Genomic DNA, 16,234 nt, shown 5'->3' with positions numbered 1-16,234 from the left:
CCCCAGAAGGACAAGTGAAGTACATAGCTGAAGGCAGCTGTGATTTATCCTGAACTTCATTTTTTTTCTTGTTAAATGGCCTGCCGTTTTGTAACCATGGGTTTGATTATGTTGAACTTCAGGCTGGGAATCAGGTGACCTGGGTTATTTTTTCGAGTCCAAGAAAACCAGAATGGAATTCTTTTCAAAAAGGCTGAATCACTGCAAGTTTGGTACTTGTCTAAATGAAAAAAAAACCAAAACCAATTAAGTGAGTGCTTGCTTTAAGCCTAATTTTTGAGAAAGTATTGGTCTAAGAGAGAATACTAGAAAATTAGAGGAATAAGTCGAATAGAAAGGTGGCACTTGGATGTCTGGAGGTCGAGGGGGCTGTGGAAAGGTGGGATATGAAGTTGTGTAAGGCATGTACTGAGAACAGTGTTTGAATGAGTTTTTATCACCTGTCAGAGTTCATGGTGATGGGATCCTGATCAATACCTGACAAAGATTTGCAGCCAGGTTTCACACTGAGCGTGTTGTTTGCTTTCTCAGTGGATTTAAGGAAAAACAGACAAAACCAACAAAGTGAAAATGAGATCTGTCTCTCTCCTTTAGAATTTTCTCTCTCCTGTCTGCAATACTACATCTGGGTAACATCCGATACAAGAAGAAGACCTATCGGGATGACTCCATCGATATCTGTAACCCCGAAATACTGCCCATCGTGTCGGACCTGCTGGAGGTAAGCCTCTGCTTTCAGTCACTTAGCTTTGACAGCTAATGAGCTTTATTTGTATTTCTAGTTTCACTGAAGGGCAGATTGTCTTACATTAATGTAGCCTGTTGGTGTTTTCCATTAAGGAGTTAGGAAGACTTTTTTTATGAGGCCTTAATGTAAAGTTTTTTCTAGCTGGCCATCAGTTCCTGTATAATTGACTGAAAATAGTGTTTCTGAGGTTACAACTAGAAAAATTGCAAGCAAGTTCTGGATGGGTCTAAAACCTGCCATTCCTCGTGGTATTTTCTTCAGTTGCTCAGCAATTCAAGAGCTCCCTCACCAGAATTCTCAATGCTGAAATCGGTTGCAGTAATTGTATAATATACAATATAAACTATAAATATAAACTACTGAAGGAACTGTAGGTCCATCAGCCCACTCTGCTGCTCCAGGTAGTGGCTGTAGGGGGTTCTGAATGAAGTCGCTGTGTTTTGTTGCCTGATGTCCCTCTGCCAGCATCTGCAGAAGCGGTGGTGGATATGCTGCAGGTGCATTTCACTCTGTCTCTTTGGTGCTCAGTTATGGACTTGCATTTATCTAGTTCTGGTTTGAACCTGTTGATGCCATCTGCTGTTTTACTGTGTAAGAGCCTGTACAGAGAGTGCTTTGTCCTCCCTGGATGACCGCTGTGCCAGTGTCACCTGGGACAGGTGTCCATGTGTTGGCACATCTCACCTGACCGATTCCCATCGCATCCAATCTTGCTGGAACAGAGGAGTGTGCTCCATGAGCCCAGCTGCCTTAGATTTCCTACATCCCTCTGAAAAGTCTCTGGATACTGTAGAAGGTTTACTTCTCCTATTTTCCTGCCAGAAGGTAATTTGTTGTCCTTCTGTGCACACGTGGTGCTCTCCCATTCCTTCCCTCGGGCAGCTGTTGTGCTGTCTTACTCCTTGAATTCAGGGGTTGGCGCACAGATTTTCATAGCACTTCATCAATGCTCTGAATGTAGGGAGGGGAAAGCTTCTGTAAAATACGGGTATAAGCAGCTGGATGCTCTTTGCATCTTGGACTTGCAGACTGCAGAAATAAACAGAAGGAAAATGTGAGTTTGGATAGAATGTCATTGATCTGACCCTGTTAAAAATGGCTGCATTGGTCGCAGCAGGAATGCCAGGTCATTTAAGAAGTAATCACTTTTTGAGAAAGCTTTGAATAAGAGAGTGACTTGAAGATCTGAAAAAGTTCCAGGCTTTGGGTCGTTGCCCTAGCTTTCTTCTGCAAACAAATTCTTCTGCAACATCTGTGTGCTGGAAGGTATTGGGGTGTTATTTGCACAAGCACATGCGAAATCAAGCATCAGTTGAGCCAGATGGACCCGATGGTGGCTTTGTGCCATGCACTGGGACAGCACCAGCATGGGTAGCATGTTCCCTTGTAGGTATGTAGAATTTATAGAGGAAAAAGAACAAATAAATGAATGCATATTTTAACTTCTTGAAAGAACGCTTAGAAGCTGGTGTAACTGAGCAAAACAGAACTGCTGTTGCTTTCAGTAAGTCCTTTGTTAGCTAACTGATCAAACACAGCACCAAAACTTCTTCATCAGGCACCAGCGGTGCAGATGTCAGGCAGGATTTGTAGGAGGTGCTGCTGTGTTTTTCTGTAAGTGGTGCTGCTTGTTCTTAAACCTGCATCTCTTTGGTTCTTTCCCTGTGGAAGTGCAGATGTTGCCCACAAGTGTGAACTTTCTGATGGACCCACGCCCCAGTCAGCTGAAACAGAACAAGTACATTTTCAGGAGAAGCTTGGTGTCTGTGTCTGAAATGTTCAACCTCTGCAGACTTGAGTTGCTCTTTTGCCATGTTGATTCAGTTCTGACCAAGGGGAGAACTGAAGGCAGATGCATCTTCGTTGCGGGGCAGCCATTGCACTTACCTACTGAGCACTTTCCAGATTGAGTAGAATCTTGTTATCCAGAGACCAAAAATCTCAGTTGAAGCAATTTGATATTTTGCATTTTGTCTCACTTGGATAATTATTTTTTTACTCTTTTTTTTTGTGTGTGATCACTGAAAATACACAGTTACTCTTCTCATGCCAGTGTTGCTGAAAAGATTTAAAAATTTGCTAATTCCTTCTCTACATCTTGGCATTACTTACCAAGGCTGAAAAATCATCTCAATGAAACTAGGACTGGCTGACAAATACTTGAATTTCTTTCCATGCAGCCATTGGCTGCTCAGCAGGGCAGTGTGGAGTGTAGAAGAAGATGCAGCTATCCCTCCTGTGATCTGATACTTACAGGCAAGAAATCTGGGGCTGTGGTGGTTTGTTCTTTTGTTTTTTCTTTGAAGTCTTGCTGGATTTGCTCACTCAGGGATTTGACTCGGAAAAGAGAAGGAAAAAATCCTCTTGGGTTTGGAAGAAGGGCAGCTGAATGGGGTGCATCTGAGAGCTGCCGAGAAGAAGGGATCCAGGGACCCAGAAGTACAGCACCAAGGGAATGGTTGCCTTCCTGGGGAAAGGAACAGCCAGCCTGGCTGAAGTGAAGAAACTGAGCAAAATTAGGCACGTTTTCCCCCTCCAAAGGGGACGTCTGGCCCAAAGTATCACGAGCTTGCTGCTTTTCATTGCAAAGTGGAGCCTTTGAGCCTCTGAGGACAAATCTGGGGGAGTTTCAATAGTCAGTGCAAGAGCACCGAGTACCTTTTTCTTCCACTGAGATACTTAGCCATCGTTTGCATGGAGAGATTTGTCTCCCTGTGAAAGGAAGCTGACGCGCGGATTTCTGAAGAAATCAGGGAGGAGATGATGACCTGAGATGGATTTTATTTTCCTTCAATGCTGACAGCCCCTTCTAATACTCTTTGAGTTTATTAAAACATCCAGACCGGCGTTTGTTGAAAAAGCAAACTGCAGTGTAGGATTTTGGCCAGCCTCTGTGGATCATTGTTTCATTTACAGTAAGACCTCGATTCCTTTTCTCAGGCACAGACGTAGCGTGTGGATTATGTGAGGCTTTTGGCAGGTTTTTCTCGGCCTTTGTTTAAACTCTGCTGAAATATCAGCGCTGAGGCGTGATGTCAGTGCTGCCTGATGGATCGAGCAGACCTGGAAGGCTCCACAGGCAGCGAAATTATGGCAGGCAGAGGGAGAGATCCTCCTCAGAAACCAAGGCTTGTGTAAAAGCCCTCCTGGGGAAAAACCTGGAAGCGCTCCTTCGTGGGTTTATTGGTATCCATCTCTTCTCTGCAGTCCAAACCGGAAAGTCCTCCCGCCCCTCCACGTGGCCGTGGGACTGCAGGGTTTTGTGTCTGGATGTGGAGCTCATCCCTGAGCCTGTTTCAGCTCGAGGAGCTGTTTGTTCAGAGCTCGAAGCTGAGCTGAAGCTTTGCAGGTCAGCAGGGATCGTGCCTTTATTAAATGCAGTGGTACGTTTGTGACTTCCTAAGCATGATTAACAGAAATGATCTCCTAGAAATTATCTGCTGCCAGCTCTCCATAAAGGAGACTATTTTTTCCCTTAGAAGAGCGAGAATACTTTTGTGTGTGTTTACTAGTGACGGAAATTATTTCCATGGCAAGCATCCAGTAGGGAAGGCAAGTTTTGTCTTTAGTTTTACATCCAGTTGTTAGGCTTAGATAACCAGCCTCAGTGCAGACTGTGGTAAATAAAAGTTATTTACCAAAGTAAGTTTTGCCGTGTCTCTTTTGCACTGACCACGTTGGCTCTCGCAGCCAGCTTCCACAGGAAACTGCTAAAGCTTATTTTCTACCAAAAAATGATCTGTGTCAGCTCAGAAAAATCCCTCAGACAGCGTGCTCCTTGTGTGATGAGCATCTCAGCAAGCACTGGCTGGGGTGAAAAGGAGCTCCAGCCTTCCTTTCTGCATTTGCTCTCAGGTTGAAGGTTGGGTGTGAAGCTCTCAGCCAGGACTCCAGTCAGGTAACTTAGTTTGCTTCAAAGAAAGCCAGAATCAACAGTTCAGCTCTTGCTCAAGAAGGAAGCCCATCCTGTCAGTGACTAAATTTAATTTCTCTGACTCCACACCAAGCAGCTTTTCAATAAGTTCTAAACATCACAATTCAGTTCTCAAAGACAGAAGCAGCCAGTCTCCTGTGGATATGGCGAGCCAAATACCTCCATGCTGTGACCTTCAGTTAAAACTTGAATAGCTCAGCTGTGCTCATCGTCAAGCATTGGCTTTCAGCAGTGGTGCAGAAAGCAAACCGTACCGTGCTCTGCTGGGCGTTAGCTGTGGGCAGGTCTGCAGGATTGTCTTCTGGAGCTGAACGGCCCATCCTTGCCAAGAGTGTTTTTGTATGGGAGACCCCTGCAGGTGTGCACACAGCAGGCATGGGGCGGAGGAAGCACATCTGCAGGTCTCGTCCAGCAGGAGAGCACGGGGAAGAGAAAGCTGTGGAGAGCAGGCAGAGGGAAGGTACGGGTAGCTGTGCAAACCATTCAAAACTGTTTGCTGACAAATGCAGGACTCAGAAGTGTTTAGGCTGTTTAGTCTGGGCACCAAGAGTTTTGCATCGGCCTGTTTTGATTCCTAACCACCTGATACACTTTTGCCTACTGCTTTTTTCTTTAGTTTAAAAACCGCCAGCCTGCAGGCTCAGGGTTTGCAGCAGTCCTGCCTCGCTCCTACTTCAGCCCATTTGGACAAGGCAAAACTCACTTTTGTTCCAGGCTTTGCAATTGAGGGGTGTCAGCCGATGTCCTGCAGTTGTGAGCTGCTGAAAAAATTGTCCACGTGTGGCTTTTGGCTGCTTGAGCCAGCAAATGACCCCACTGCGTTTGCTGGGAGCATGAAGAGGGATTATTTTTTCCCCCCACACACGATTTGGAAAAGCAGGCTGGAAGCTCAAGAGTATTACTGAAGACAAGTGAGGTTCTCGAGGTGCTGATGTTTGATTTCTTACGATATGGGAGCTGTTGGTAGATGAGGGCTGCATACAGGTGAGATGGTGTTCGTTGCTGCTCACGCTAGGGTGAGATGTTCTTGTTGCTGGGAGTTGCAGGAAAGGCCAGCTGTGTAAAAATGCATTGGAGTGTATGGGGGAAACTCCCGTGGCAGCAATTCTGGTGGAAAGAAATGAAAAGTTTTGTTCAGAGTTGTGTCGTTATTGCAGTGTTTTTTTGAGATTTGGCTCATTTGCATTGCTTTCAGTTATAAATATTGGGTTAAACAAAGAAGTCAAAGTACATAAACTTCTAAACTTCCCATCATCCATCTAAAATCATAAATGGATGTACTAGAGACTAAGAGAGTAAAATATGGCCTAGAATGATTTCAGAAGCATGGATTTGGTGCTCCTAGTCTGCAGCAGAGATGCTATGAACAGCTATGGGTGCTGTAGCTGTTGGGTTATTGTGAGCAGCTTGTGCACCCTGTGCTGTGTCTGCAAGTCAAAGCCCTAAATCCTGCCTCAAAGATCTTCACCAAGGCAAAGAACTCCTTGTTTGACATTGAAATGTCACAAAGAGGAGTAAACGTCTCCAAGTGTTTGGGTCTTGCTCATGTATGAGCATAACATCTTCTATTTTGGTAGAGAGGGAACACTTTGGGATTTCTCCAAAGAAGATGAAAATAACAGGGACTGGAATCTCGCTGGACGGAGGCTTTCTCCTGATGGTTGGAGGCAGGGACTCTTTAATTTGCTAGCCCTGCTCACCTATTTGCCCTCTTTGTGTTTATGCAACAGCTGATCTCCGCAAAGGGCTGATGAGCAAATGGTTGTCACCTGGTTGGGGACTGATTTCTTCAGGGAGTTCAGTATCAGGTGTGAATATCAGAGCAAATATCTGGTGCTTTCCTTGTCAGGTTTCGTTCTCCTCCTAAGCTCCCCCCTTCTCTCAAATCTGAATGGAAAAAAAGCACACACAAAAGCAACAAACCCAACCCCACCCAGATATCTCTCTTAAACCACTGACACCATTTTGCTTGTTTGTAGAGTAATTTGTATGATAACACCAGAAAGTTGAGAGGTTGGTTTTTTTTGCTAACAGAGGTGAAAAAAGTGTGAGAGGGAGGAGCCAGAGTGGGAACAAAGGCGAGCAATGGGAACTTACTGGAACTGAGATGGCTGAATGCAGAAAATCAGGTTCTCTTGAATGCTCTGTTGTTTTGTGATGCTGGATGTAGGGGCTGAATTGTCTTCTCTGAATATCTAGCTCATTGTTATGCACTGAGCATTAACTTTGTAAGGGCTGGCGAAGCAAAGTAGATTTTTTAAAAAAATTAGTCTTGGAATAATTGTTAATATCAATGCTTTTTTTGTTTTAGGTGAAAGAAGAAATGCTGTTTGAGGCCTTGGTTACCAGAAAGACAGTGACAGTAGGAGAAAAGCTGATCTTACCCTACAAACTGGCAGAGGTCTGTATGCTGTGTTTAGTTCTAAGAGAAACTCTTGGCTTGGCTTTCGGTGCTCCGAAATGAGACTGAAATGCACACTTAACCCTGGTGGAGTTGCTTTTAGCTTTCATTTATTTGTGTGAAACTAAACAAATGTAGGAGAAACTGATGTGCATGAAGCTGGAAAACGGTTGGCTTTACTTTCTGCTCTTGATAAGCAGGTTTGCATGTTACTCTGTGATGGTGTTTGAATACTTTAATGGCTTAACAGTTGTTAAATGTTGTGCAGAGTGGAACCATGCATCACTGAACGCACGTGATGCACGTTAAGTAGCAGTCTCCACACATGCCTACGCTGTAGCACTGATTCATCCCACAACAGAGCGGTGATCTAAGAGCTCCAGGAAGTTTTTGGCGTGGCTCTGAAGTGCCCCTGTTAGTCATGGTTCCTGTATGGGAGGAGCTGGAGGTCTTCTGTAGAAAACTCCTGTTTCAGTTCCTGGGCCCTTACAGGATGCTTCAGAGACTGCATGGCTCTGTCAGCATCTCAGCTTGTCCTGAGTGCTTTCCGTGTTGCTGCTGGCCTTGGGGATGGCACTGCATGAATTGCAAATTCTTTATTATGGTCTGTCTGAGGTTACAATGTCAGCAAACATGTGTTTTCCCCTGAACATGTGGTTTCCAGGAATTCTGAATTACATTCTGTGGTTGTTAAATAGAAATACCTCTGTTTTCTTCTCAAATGTTCCCAAGTATGTAAATGCTGCTCTGCTGCAAAACATATTTTGGATGTTTCTGGGTCTCCTGTTGTATTCCTCCATTTAAGAGCACAGAGCATGCTTGATGAGAATACACAGCATCTTGAGCAACGTCCCCCAGAGCAGTCAGCTGTGTTCCAAATAGGTAAACAAAGTGCTGTCATTAGAATGGACTGTAGATATTTTTGTTTCTTTTTTTTCTTCCCAGCATAAAATACACATTTTCCATTTTTGAGTTTGTGTGCTCAAGTTCAGTAACTGAAATAAAACTTTCATCTTCAAAGTCTTTGAACGAGACTTGAATCTCTCCCAGCAAAGGGCAGCGTGCTTCAGTCACACCTTTGTGATGAGTGTGCAGTGGAGGTGATGTCTGCACTTTTTTCTGATGTTTTATGCACAGACTGAGGAAATTGCTAGAACAGTTTAAAGCATTTCTATTCCTTCCCTTTTGCTGGAGCTTTTTTCCCACCAGCAGTGCTGATGGAGCAAACTCTTTCAACCACTTCACTGCTGAACTTGGCAAGTTGGATTAAACAGTTCCTTCTAATATGTTAAACTGTCTAAAGTCTGATCGACGTGCTCTGTTGCTACCAGAGATAGCTGAGTGTGAACTGCTGAAAAGCTTTCCAAAATGTTCTTGGTGATGTTGCTGCTTGTAGATCTCAGATGTGTTTGTTGGTAAAGGTTTGTCACCAATATCTGGTAAAAGAAATGAGGAATCAGGGTGTGGTGAGGGGAAGCCAGAGGAGCATCAGACTGCAGTGGCTCACTGCGTGATCATGCACTCTGATGTAATCTCCATGACCTAATCATTCTGTAAGGAGCTGCAAATTGAGTCAGGAAAAGTGGGCATTTTCTGTCTGCTGTTCTTACAGCGTTAGAATCATGGAATCACAGAATGGGCTGGGTTGAAAAGGACCACAGTGCTCATCCAGTTTCAACCCCCTGCTCTGTGCAGGGTCGCCAGCCACCAGACCAGGCTGCCCAGAGCCACATCCAGCCTGGCCTTGAATGTGACTGCTGGATTTTATTTGACAGGGATTCATGGAGGGAATCAGGGGGTTGGTTGTTTTTGGGTGTTTTACAAATTGGATCCAAGGAATTGGAGGTTTTAAGGGCTTGCAGACACGACTGCCCCACCACAACTCATAGCTGCCCTTCCCGATAAGGGAATGATGTGTATAGCAGCTACTTGATTTTTCAGATGCTAAAATGCTCGATGCCTTTTTCGGGTTGTTGATAGACCGAAAGTTTCAGTGGAATTTGTCTGGAAAAGGCCATGCTGCAGTGGCTCTCTAAAGAGGATTGTAAAAACTTTAGTTTGGCGTAGATTTGCTCTTTTACACCATCAAGAAGAGCAGCTTGCATCTACCAAGTGCCTTTGCAAGGCTTTGAGCAATTTTATGCACGCAGCCTGCACCCAGATGTCTGGGCAGCGCGTCAGTTACTAAAAGAAGTGCAAAAATTGAGCAAAAACTAGGCTGAAAAAGGGGCTCTCAGGCCTACAAGCTCATTTCTTAAACGTTTTGTCTAAACCGTGAGTGGGAATAGTGAAGTTTGGGGGTCTGCAGGTAGCATTGTGGATTGTCAGTGGTGAGATTGCTTAGCAGAGCAAGACAGCCTGCACTGTGGACAAGGCACCTGAGAGACTTCATGTTCTTGATGGGCTTCTGGTTATTGGAGAGGAGTTGCAAGGAGGAGCTGTAATCTGATATAAGCACTTTTCAGACACAGCCTTGAGATCTTAAGTTTTGAATGGTTTCCTTTCTCAAAATGAGCTTTGATGAGGTTCCCACTTGCATCCCTTCCAGGTGCAGGAATTGCTTCTCTTGGAGCTCTGCACAGGGGCTGTTTGCTGTCCTCTTTCATCAAACAACATTGGAATATACATGGGTGGGAACTCAGCATGGGAGATAGCTCAGGTGAAATGGCAAATGCTGTCTGTGTGTTCACAGCCTGGCTGCTGCAAGGTCCATAATCTTGTGGTCCTGCCACAGCAATTTCTGCCCTTCCTTTCTTTAGAAGTTTGGAAGCATCAGAGCTGAGATTGGACTTCGTTGCACCAAGTGAAGGCTTTTCTCTTCAGTTTTCCTGAGCTGTAGCCCCACAAGCACACAAAGAGGATGCCTGTGTTGGATTTGCAGCAATACTGCATTCCTCTCCATCTGCATGCTTGTTGGCTGCGCTGTTATTGTACGCTGATTAGAAACATTGTTGTGTGGTTTGGGGCTTTTTTGGGAACTGTGGTTTGAGCACTTGGCAGTTCCTTGTTTGAAACGTTCTCCTTCATAATTGTTCTAAATTTAAGTTGGGCTCTTCTCGTGTATCTGTTCATCTCTGCAATGGTTGAAGTAAGAGGAGATACTTTATTCTGGCATCTCGTGGTGCTTGGGTGAAACGTATTGCAAAATGTCCTTGAGCAGCAGTAGTGATGACAACTCATCCCAGCAGCCTGAAGCTCGTGGTGTTGAGGATGACAGCTGCAACTGCTTGTGTTTATTCACATTGTCCTTCTGTATTACAACACTTCTTTCTGGCTTCGTTCCGCTTTCCAGTTTGGGCAGAAATGCTGGCTTTGTCAAACTCTGTGCTTCTTTCGGTACGGTGGGTGGCTTTGGGTGGTCTCAGTCAGGTTAACATACAGCTGTTGAGCTCCAGTAGGAAGGTAAGACTCAGCCAAACAGCAGGAGCACTGCCTCCTGCGTCCCAGCAGCTGCTGATGCTGTCACCTTCTGCTGATCAAGTTCTTCCCAACGCACAGAGGTTGCATTTTATGTGTTTTACTTATTTCACCCACGCAGACAGAAGATGTGAGGTAGCAGCGTGGGCTCTTGCAGGGCTGCAGTTGGAAGCAGACACTCATGAGCAGAGTTCCCAGCTCAGGTGCAGCTTGTTGCTTCATTTGTAGTCAGTGCCTGTCCTCAGGGTATTTCAATGAAAAATCGACACTGCTTTGTAGTTGCAATTCTTTTTTTGATGGCAATCGTGGGCTCGATTGCACGCCCTGTGTGAGAGTTGCCTGTACACACTGAGTCTGCTTTTCAGATGGCTGCTGAAATTCAAATGAGCGAGGACACCGCAGCCATAAATAATGCTTGTATTTACCTCTGGCAGCTGCCTCTTATCTTCAGACCCACACTGGCTTGTCTGCCGTGGAGTTGCCTCCTGGAACCGCTCATTTTTCCCTTTATAGCAGCTGGATGGTATTTTAATGCAGTGTTTGAAACGGCTGCGTAATTTGGTGTAGCGCTAAGGTTCGGAAGCTTTGTGCTGCAGATCAACTCGGGGAAGGCTGCGCAGACATGAAAGGCTGCAGTTCTGTTCAGAGGTCAAGATTCATTGCGCAGAGCAGCCGTGAGTGTCTTTGTCAGGAGCACGGCTGTGTATTAAGGTAACCAGCAGCAGTTAATGGATTTCCAGAGAAATCACGATGTGTCTGCGTGGTGTGAGTGCTGTCTGATAACAGGGAGCCAGCCAGTTCCACTTCAGTGAGCAAACAGCGTGCAGCAATGAGGATCCTTTGGAAGGAGAAGATTTGGCCTCAGGAGCAGGAGAGCAGTCGGTGATTTCTCAGCTGATTGGAGTATTTTGCTTCGTGTCTGCCTTGCACGTGGGCATTCCTGCAGCCAGTGTTCTCCTGCCTAGCATGGTGAACTGTGACAGGCACATAAACGAGATAAAGAAAAATGGGGTTTTAATGGTAGAAGAATCTTCTGAGTGTTCCTGCACCCCTCAGCTCCACCTTTTATTGTTACATGCATTTCTGCAGTCTTCCCTGGGAGGTCAGGAAGCATTCGTAGGCTTCATTTCAGGTACCCAAACAAAACCAACCACCAGACATATTGAGTGCTGAGCAGCTTGGCTAGTATGTGGTAGGAAACATGTGGCAGGAGCAGAGCACTTTAATCAAAGCTTTGTGGACAACTCAGGGGCTGTTAACTACAAACAAAATCTTTGTTTTTCCTTAGATATGTAATCTGAGCATCATCTTAAGCTTAATCTGGACAAGGAACTGCCTTTCTGGGCCACATCTGTCTTCCTGCTTCTGTCTAAATAATGCAGAGAATTCAGATTTTTTCCATTGCTGCTTACTGCAGGGCCCTCCCTGAGCATTACTGTACACCCTAAGATAACCATTTACCTCTCTGAAGTCCATCTCAACTGATGCTTCTCTCTCCAATTGACCGTTGCATTGCTCAGCTTGTTCCCCTGTGCATGGCAGCAGAGCTGAGCCCTGGGTCCAGCACATCACCCATCCCCACCTGGTTTCCGTCCCGTTTGTTCTGCTTATCCAGCTGCTGTCTGTCACCTGCTTTGTTTTTCACCAGGGCCTCTGTGTTTTTCCCCGTTCTTCATCAGATGCAGAAGGAAACTCATTATCCAAGTAAATACATCTGTTAGCAAATCCTCTTTCACATCCTTCCAGAAAGCAGATTTTTTTTTTTCCATGATGCATTCCATTCATTTGGTTCCATTGGCATTACTTAAGCCAATGACTTTGCAGAAAGGCTCGTTTTAGCAGACCTCTCTAATTTTCAGCTGTTTGCAACCCAGAGGTTTTATCCCTCAGGATGAGTTAATGAATGAATTCACACTTTTTGAAGAAGTCTGATGTGTAGACAGCCAAGAGAAGGGAAATGAAAGATGTGAGAGAATTTCTTGGGCAGCGAGTAACCTGATTGTGCCACTCCTTCAAGTCTGGAAAGCTGTTAGGAGCTGCTTGTTTGATGGGTGTTACAGTGAATGCTGTGTAGGGAACTCAGTGTGTATCCATAGGGGAAAATCACTATCTTAAAAGCCAGAGGAGGGCTGGAGTGCTGTGGCCAGGGCAGCCCTGCAGGCACAAGGAGGGCGTGCTGCTTCCTCTCCTCTCCTTGTTATCACTCCTTTATATGTTTATAGCAAAACCTGGGGTGCAAATATTTTTCAGTCCTACTGCATGACCCTAAGTGCCCCTACTTCTGCTAATGCTCTGTAACAAGGAGTTACTTTGAACTTTTTATTTCAAAGCTCCTATACTACATAAAGTGCTGTCATCTCTTTGCTTCAGTGACTGCGTGCCTGCGATTTAGCCAGTGGCTCTTACATGCAGGCAGTTACTTGGCCATGAGAGCATGCTGCAAGCATCCTATGATGGCATGCTGGATGCCTGCATTGCAGTTATCAGTCTGTGCTGTGCATTTTATTCTGTGTAAATAAATGCAGCTGTAGGTCCACGTGAAATCAGCCGATGGTGGCTTAGAAAAATTGCTTAAGGTTTGCTAACAGAAATGGTCTCTTGAAAGCCTGCTACCCAGAGAAAGAAGCAGGGTGCTGAGCACTGAAGCTGCGTTCTCTGGTACCAAAGGGGCTATGGGGTGTGTGTCCCTTTTCTTAGCCTGGTTGCTTCAGTAAAAGTCCAGCAAAATGTTTATTTCGGACTGTTTGTGAGCTGAGCCAGGGGAGAACAGTTCATTTTCAGCGAGGTAACAGTTAATTGGCAGTGACACAAGATAGCAAAGCCTTAACGAGAGGAAAAAAATATTTCATCGCAGCAAAGAGCTGAGAGATGTTTCACTGGCTCATGTACTTGTGGTGGTGCTGTCTGATGCCTTTTTCAGATCATTATAAAGAGAAAAGGAATGGAGTTTCAGGGCCAAGTTTACAAATTGGCACGACATTATCTAAGATAATAAAAGAAATAAAGTTTAAAAAAAACACACAGGGGAAAAGATTATAGTTGCAGCTGATGGTGAACACCTTGCAGACTGAAAATAATAGGGGAGAAGTGGGTAGGGGACAAAATAATAGTGTGCAGAAATTGGGATGTGCGCTCTCAGTCTTGAAGTATTAGGACACTCAATAGAGTAGAAAGATGTAAAACTGCTGGAAGCACCTACTTATGCCAGAGCCCATTAGCTTATGAGACTCATTGTCACCACAGGTCATTAACGTTAGGGGCTTAGCAGGATTCCTTTGAAGACTTCCTACACTGATGAGTGTATTCAGAATTGCAGAAAAGTATTACTCGAATAAGCCAGAAATCCCACAAAGCTTCTAAGAGACCTGCAAGCGTCTCTGCTTCAGGATACGAAGGTGACCTGCCGGTGCAGAGCTTCAGAAGAAATCTTCTCATGGGACTAAATTTCTTATTTTTCCTCCAGAATACCAGGAGCAGCAGTGCTTGGGGGCAGGACGTGCACTTGGATGAGGCTCTTTTTCTGAGATTGCTGGGCTTCACCCTGAGTTGCAGCATCCTATGCTAGGAAGACGGAGCCCGTCAACGTTGGGTCTTTGTTTTTAATCTGCCTGGGTTCTTTTACTGTGTGCCCTGAAGGTGTGTGTGGCAGAGGTTGCAGCAGTGGAGCCGGTGTCTGCAGGAATTACCCAAAGCTGTGCAACTTCATGGTAACGATGCACATCTGATCATCAGGGGAACCCAGAGGTCATGCACAAAGGCTGTTACCTTCGCTCTTCACTGCCCTTGCATCTTGTGTCAGCAATGTTTGGGAAAAAGAAGAATCTCAGCTTTCAAGAATTCTGAGCAGTCATCAAAATAAGGATTTTTAGGAAGGGAAATGGCGATTTTTCTATGCCTGCCGTCAGTTTCTTCGCTCCAGGTTCACTTTCTGTCATCAGATCCATTCCAGGCTCTTTGAAAGGTTGTTTTAACTACATCTGGTTAATGAAAACTGCAATTTCAGAATCTTTAGTAAATTCAGTCTAAAATCATGTGAAGAGCTTTGTCAGAATGGGAATAACCCATTTGCAAGTCAGCTTTTCTCATGCAGTATGTAATTTGTTACTGTTGGTTGGAGTACGGGATTTTCCATATAATCTCAAACTGAGTAAATCGAAATTGACTTTTGACAGCTAATGACTGTCCATCAACACTTGATGGGAGGTGCAGAAGCTCTGTGGGGTGAGACTGTGCTACACAATCCTTGGCTCCGTGGTGGAGCAGTTTGAGGAGTGATGAGGAATCCTTTCCCATTGAGGAGGCTTGCCAAAAAAAAGCTTGCAGTGAGACAACATAGACTGGCAAAACAAGTTTTTCTACAAGTGTTTTTGCTTGGGAAGGGCAGGATTTGGCTGTTAACAGCTCAAGTGCTATTTTTGGCCAGGTGCTGTGCTTTGCAGTAGGAATGCAGGTACTTTGTGCCCATGAACTTGGGAGCAAATTTCCCTAAATGTAGCCTGCGGATTCGAGTTGGGGTCAGGTCACACACCCTGCTCTTGTGTCACTGAGCAACCTCCTGATTTATTTATGTACAGTGCCATTGTGAAAACACGGACAAAGGGCCTGGTAGTCTGAATGGGATCTCAGCTGTTTGTTTCAATCGGCTCAGGGTGAACGCAGGTGGGGGAAACTCTTGTTTTCTTTTCCCTTCAAATTTGGCTGCCTGCAGCTTTCCATGAGAGCCCCTTCAGCAGGACATCTCTTCTTGCATCCTTTCCTCCATGGGAAGAAGTAGAAGAACACACTTGTTTTCTGGAAGTTTTATTTCAGAAAGAGGGAATCTTTTTGTACTTTTTCTAATAGGTTGCAGATCCCATTTTCTAACTGTACCACACAGATCTGAAGGCTGAAGGCTTTGGCTGAAATCTTTCTGGGAAGATGACTTTACAACCACGCGGCTCCAGAGCGCAGAAATTGAGGAAAACACTGAAGCATCATTGCTGATTTAATTTGGTTCTAAGTGTATGCTGGGTGCTTTTTCTGAAGAGCACGGCCACAGCACATTACAGATATTCAGTCCAGTGTGCCAGTATTAAAGGTGGGGGCTTGCAAAACAGCTCTAAAAATAAAGAGCAGCAGTTGGTGATGGGAATGATGGGTCCTCCATCTGTCCTCATCCGAGCCCTGCCTACCACCTGCTGGGATTCACTTCACACCCACAGGAGCTGTTGTTCTTGTTTCAGATTTTCCACTTTGTTTTCCCTGTGCAGTGATGGGGATGAGTGAGGAGGGGAGGGCTGGAGAGCAGTTCTGCCGTGTGTGCTGTTCCTTGGAGTCGTGCTAGCACAGGAATGGCAGTGTCAGTGGGAATATACTTGAGAATAGGGGGTGGTGCAGGGTTGAACAGGTTAACACACGATGAGTGCGATGACCTTGTGGTAGTGCAGGGCTTTGGGGGGCTTTTGGGGATGTGTTATTTGCAGGCGTATTCATAGAAATGAAACACTAAGGTGAACCCTTATAGGAAAGTTTGGAGCACTTCTGAGCAAGCTTTTCCTTCTTTGTACTTCATACTCCCTCTCTTCTTCCTCTCGTCTGTCTGAAGACCTTTCTAGTGCTTAATCAATGCAAACAAAAATCATAAAAAATCTCTTCCAAAGTCAAGGCAGCACGATGCATTAACGATTTGAGGTCTCCTAGGAGAAGCAAGCTGGAGGATGACAGGATTTTAATATGATGTGAAGATAAAATATGG

At 45.1% G+C, this 16,234-nt stretch overlaps 1 protein-coding gene across 1 annotated transcript in view; it reads left to right on the top strand.

Moving 5' to 3' along the window:
- MYO9A (myosin IXA) overlaps window positions 1-16,234 on the top strand; it is a 161,910-nt gene that overhangs the window by 68,435 nt on the left and 77,241 nt on the right. The window contains exons 8-9 of the mRNA XM_042885759.1: window positions 595-721; window positions 6,994-7,083. Of these exons, the coding sequence (XP_042741693.1) occupies window positions 595-721; window positions 6,994-7,083 (217 nt within the window). The remainder of the gene's footprint in view (window positions 1-594; window positions 722-6,993; window positions 7,084-16,234) is intronic.

The sequence above is a fragment of the Lagopus leucura genome, unplaced genomic scaffold, assembly GCF_019238085.1.
Source record: "Lagopus leucura isolate 7727_CA_CO unplaced genomic scaffold, USGS_WTPT01 Super-Scaffold_100052, whole genome shotgun sequence".
In the NCBI taxonomy this organism is placed as follows: Eukaryota; Metazoa; Chordata; class Aves; order Galliformes; family Phasianidae; genus Lagopus; species Lagopus leucura.
The sequence above is the reverse complement of the archived record's forward strand: the minus strand, read 5'-3'. Positions and strand labels throughout refer to the sequence as shown.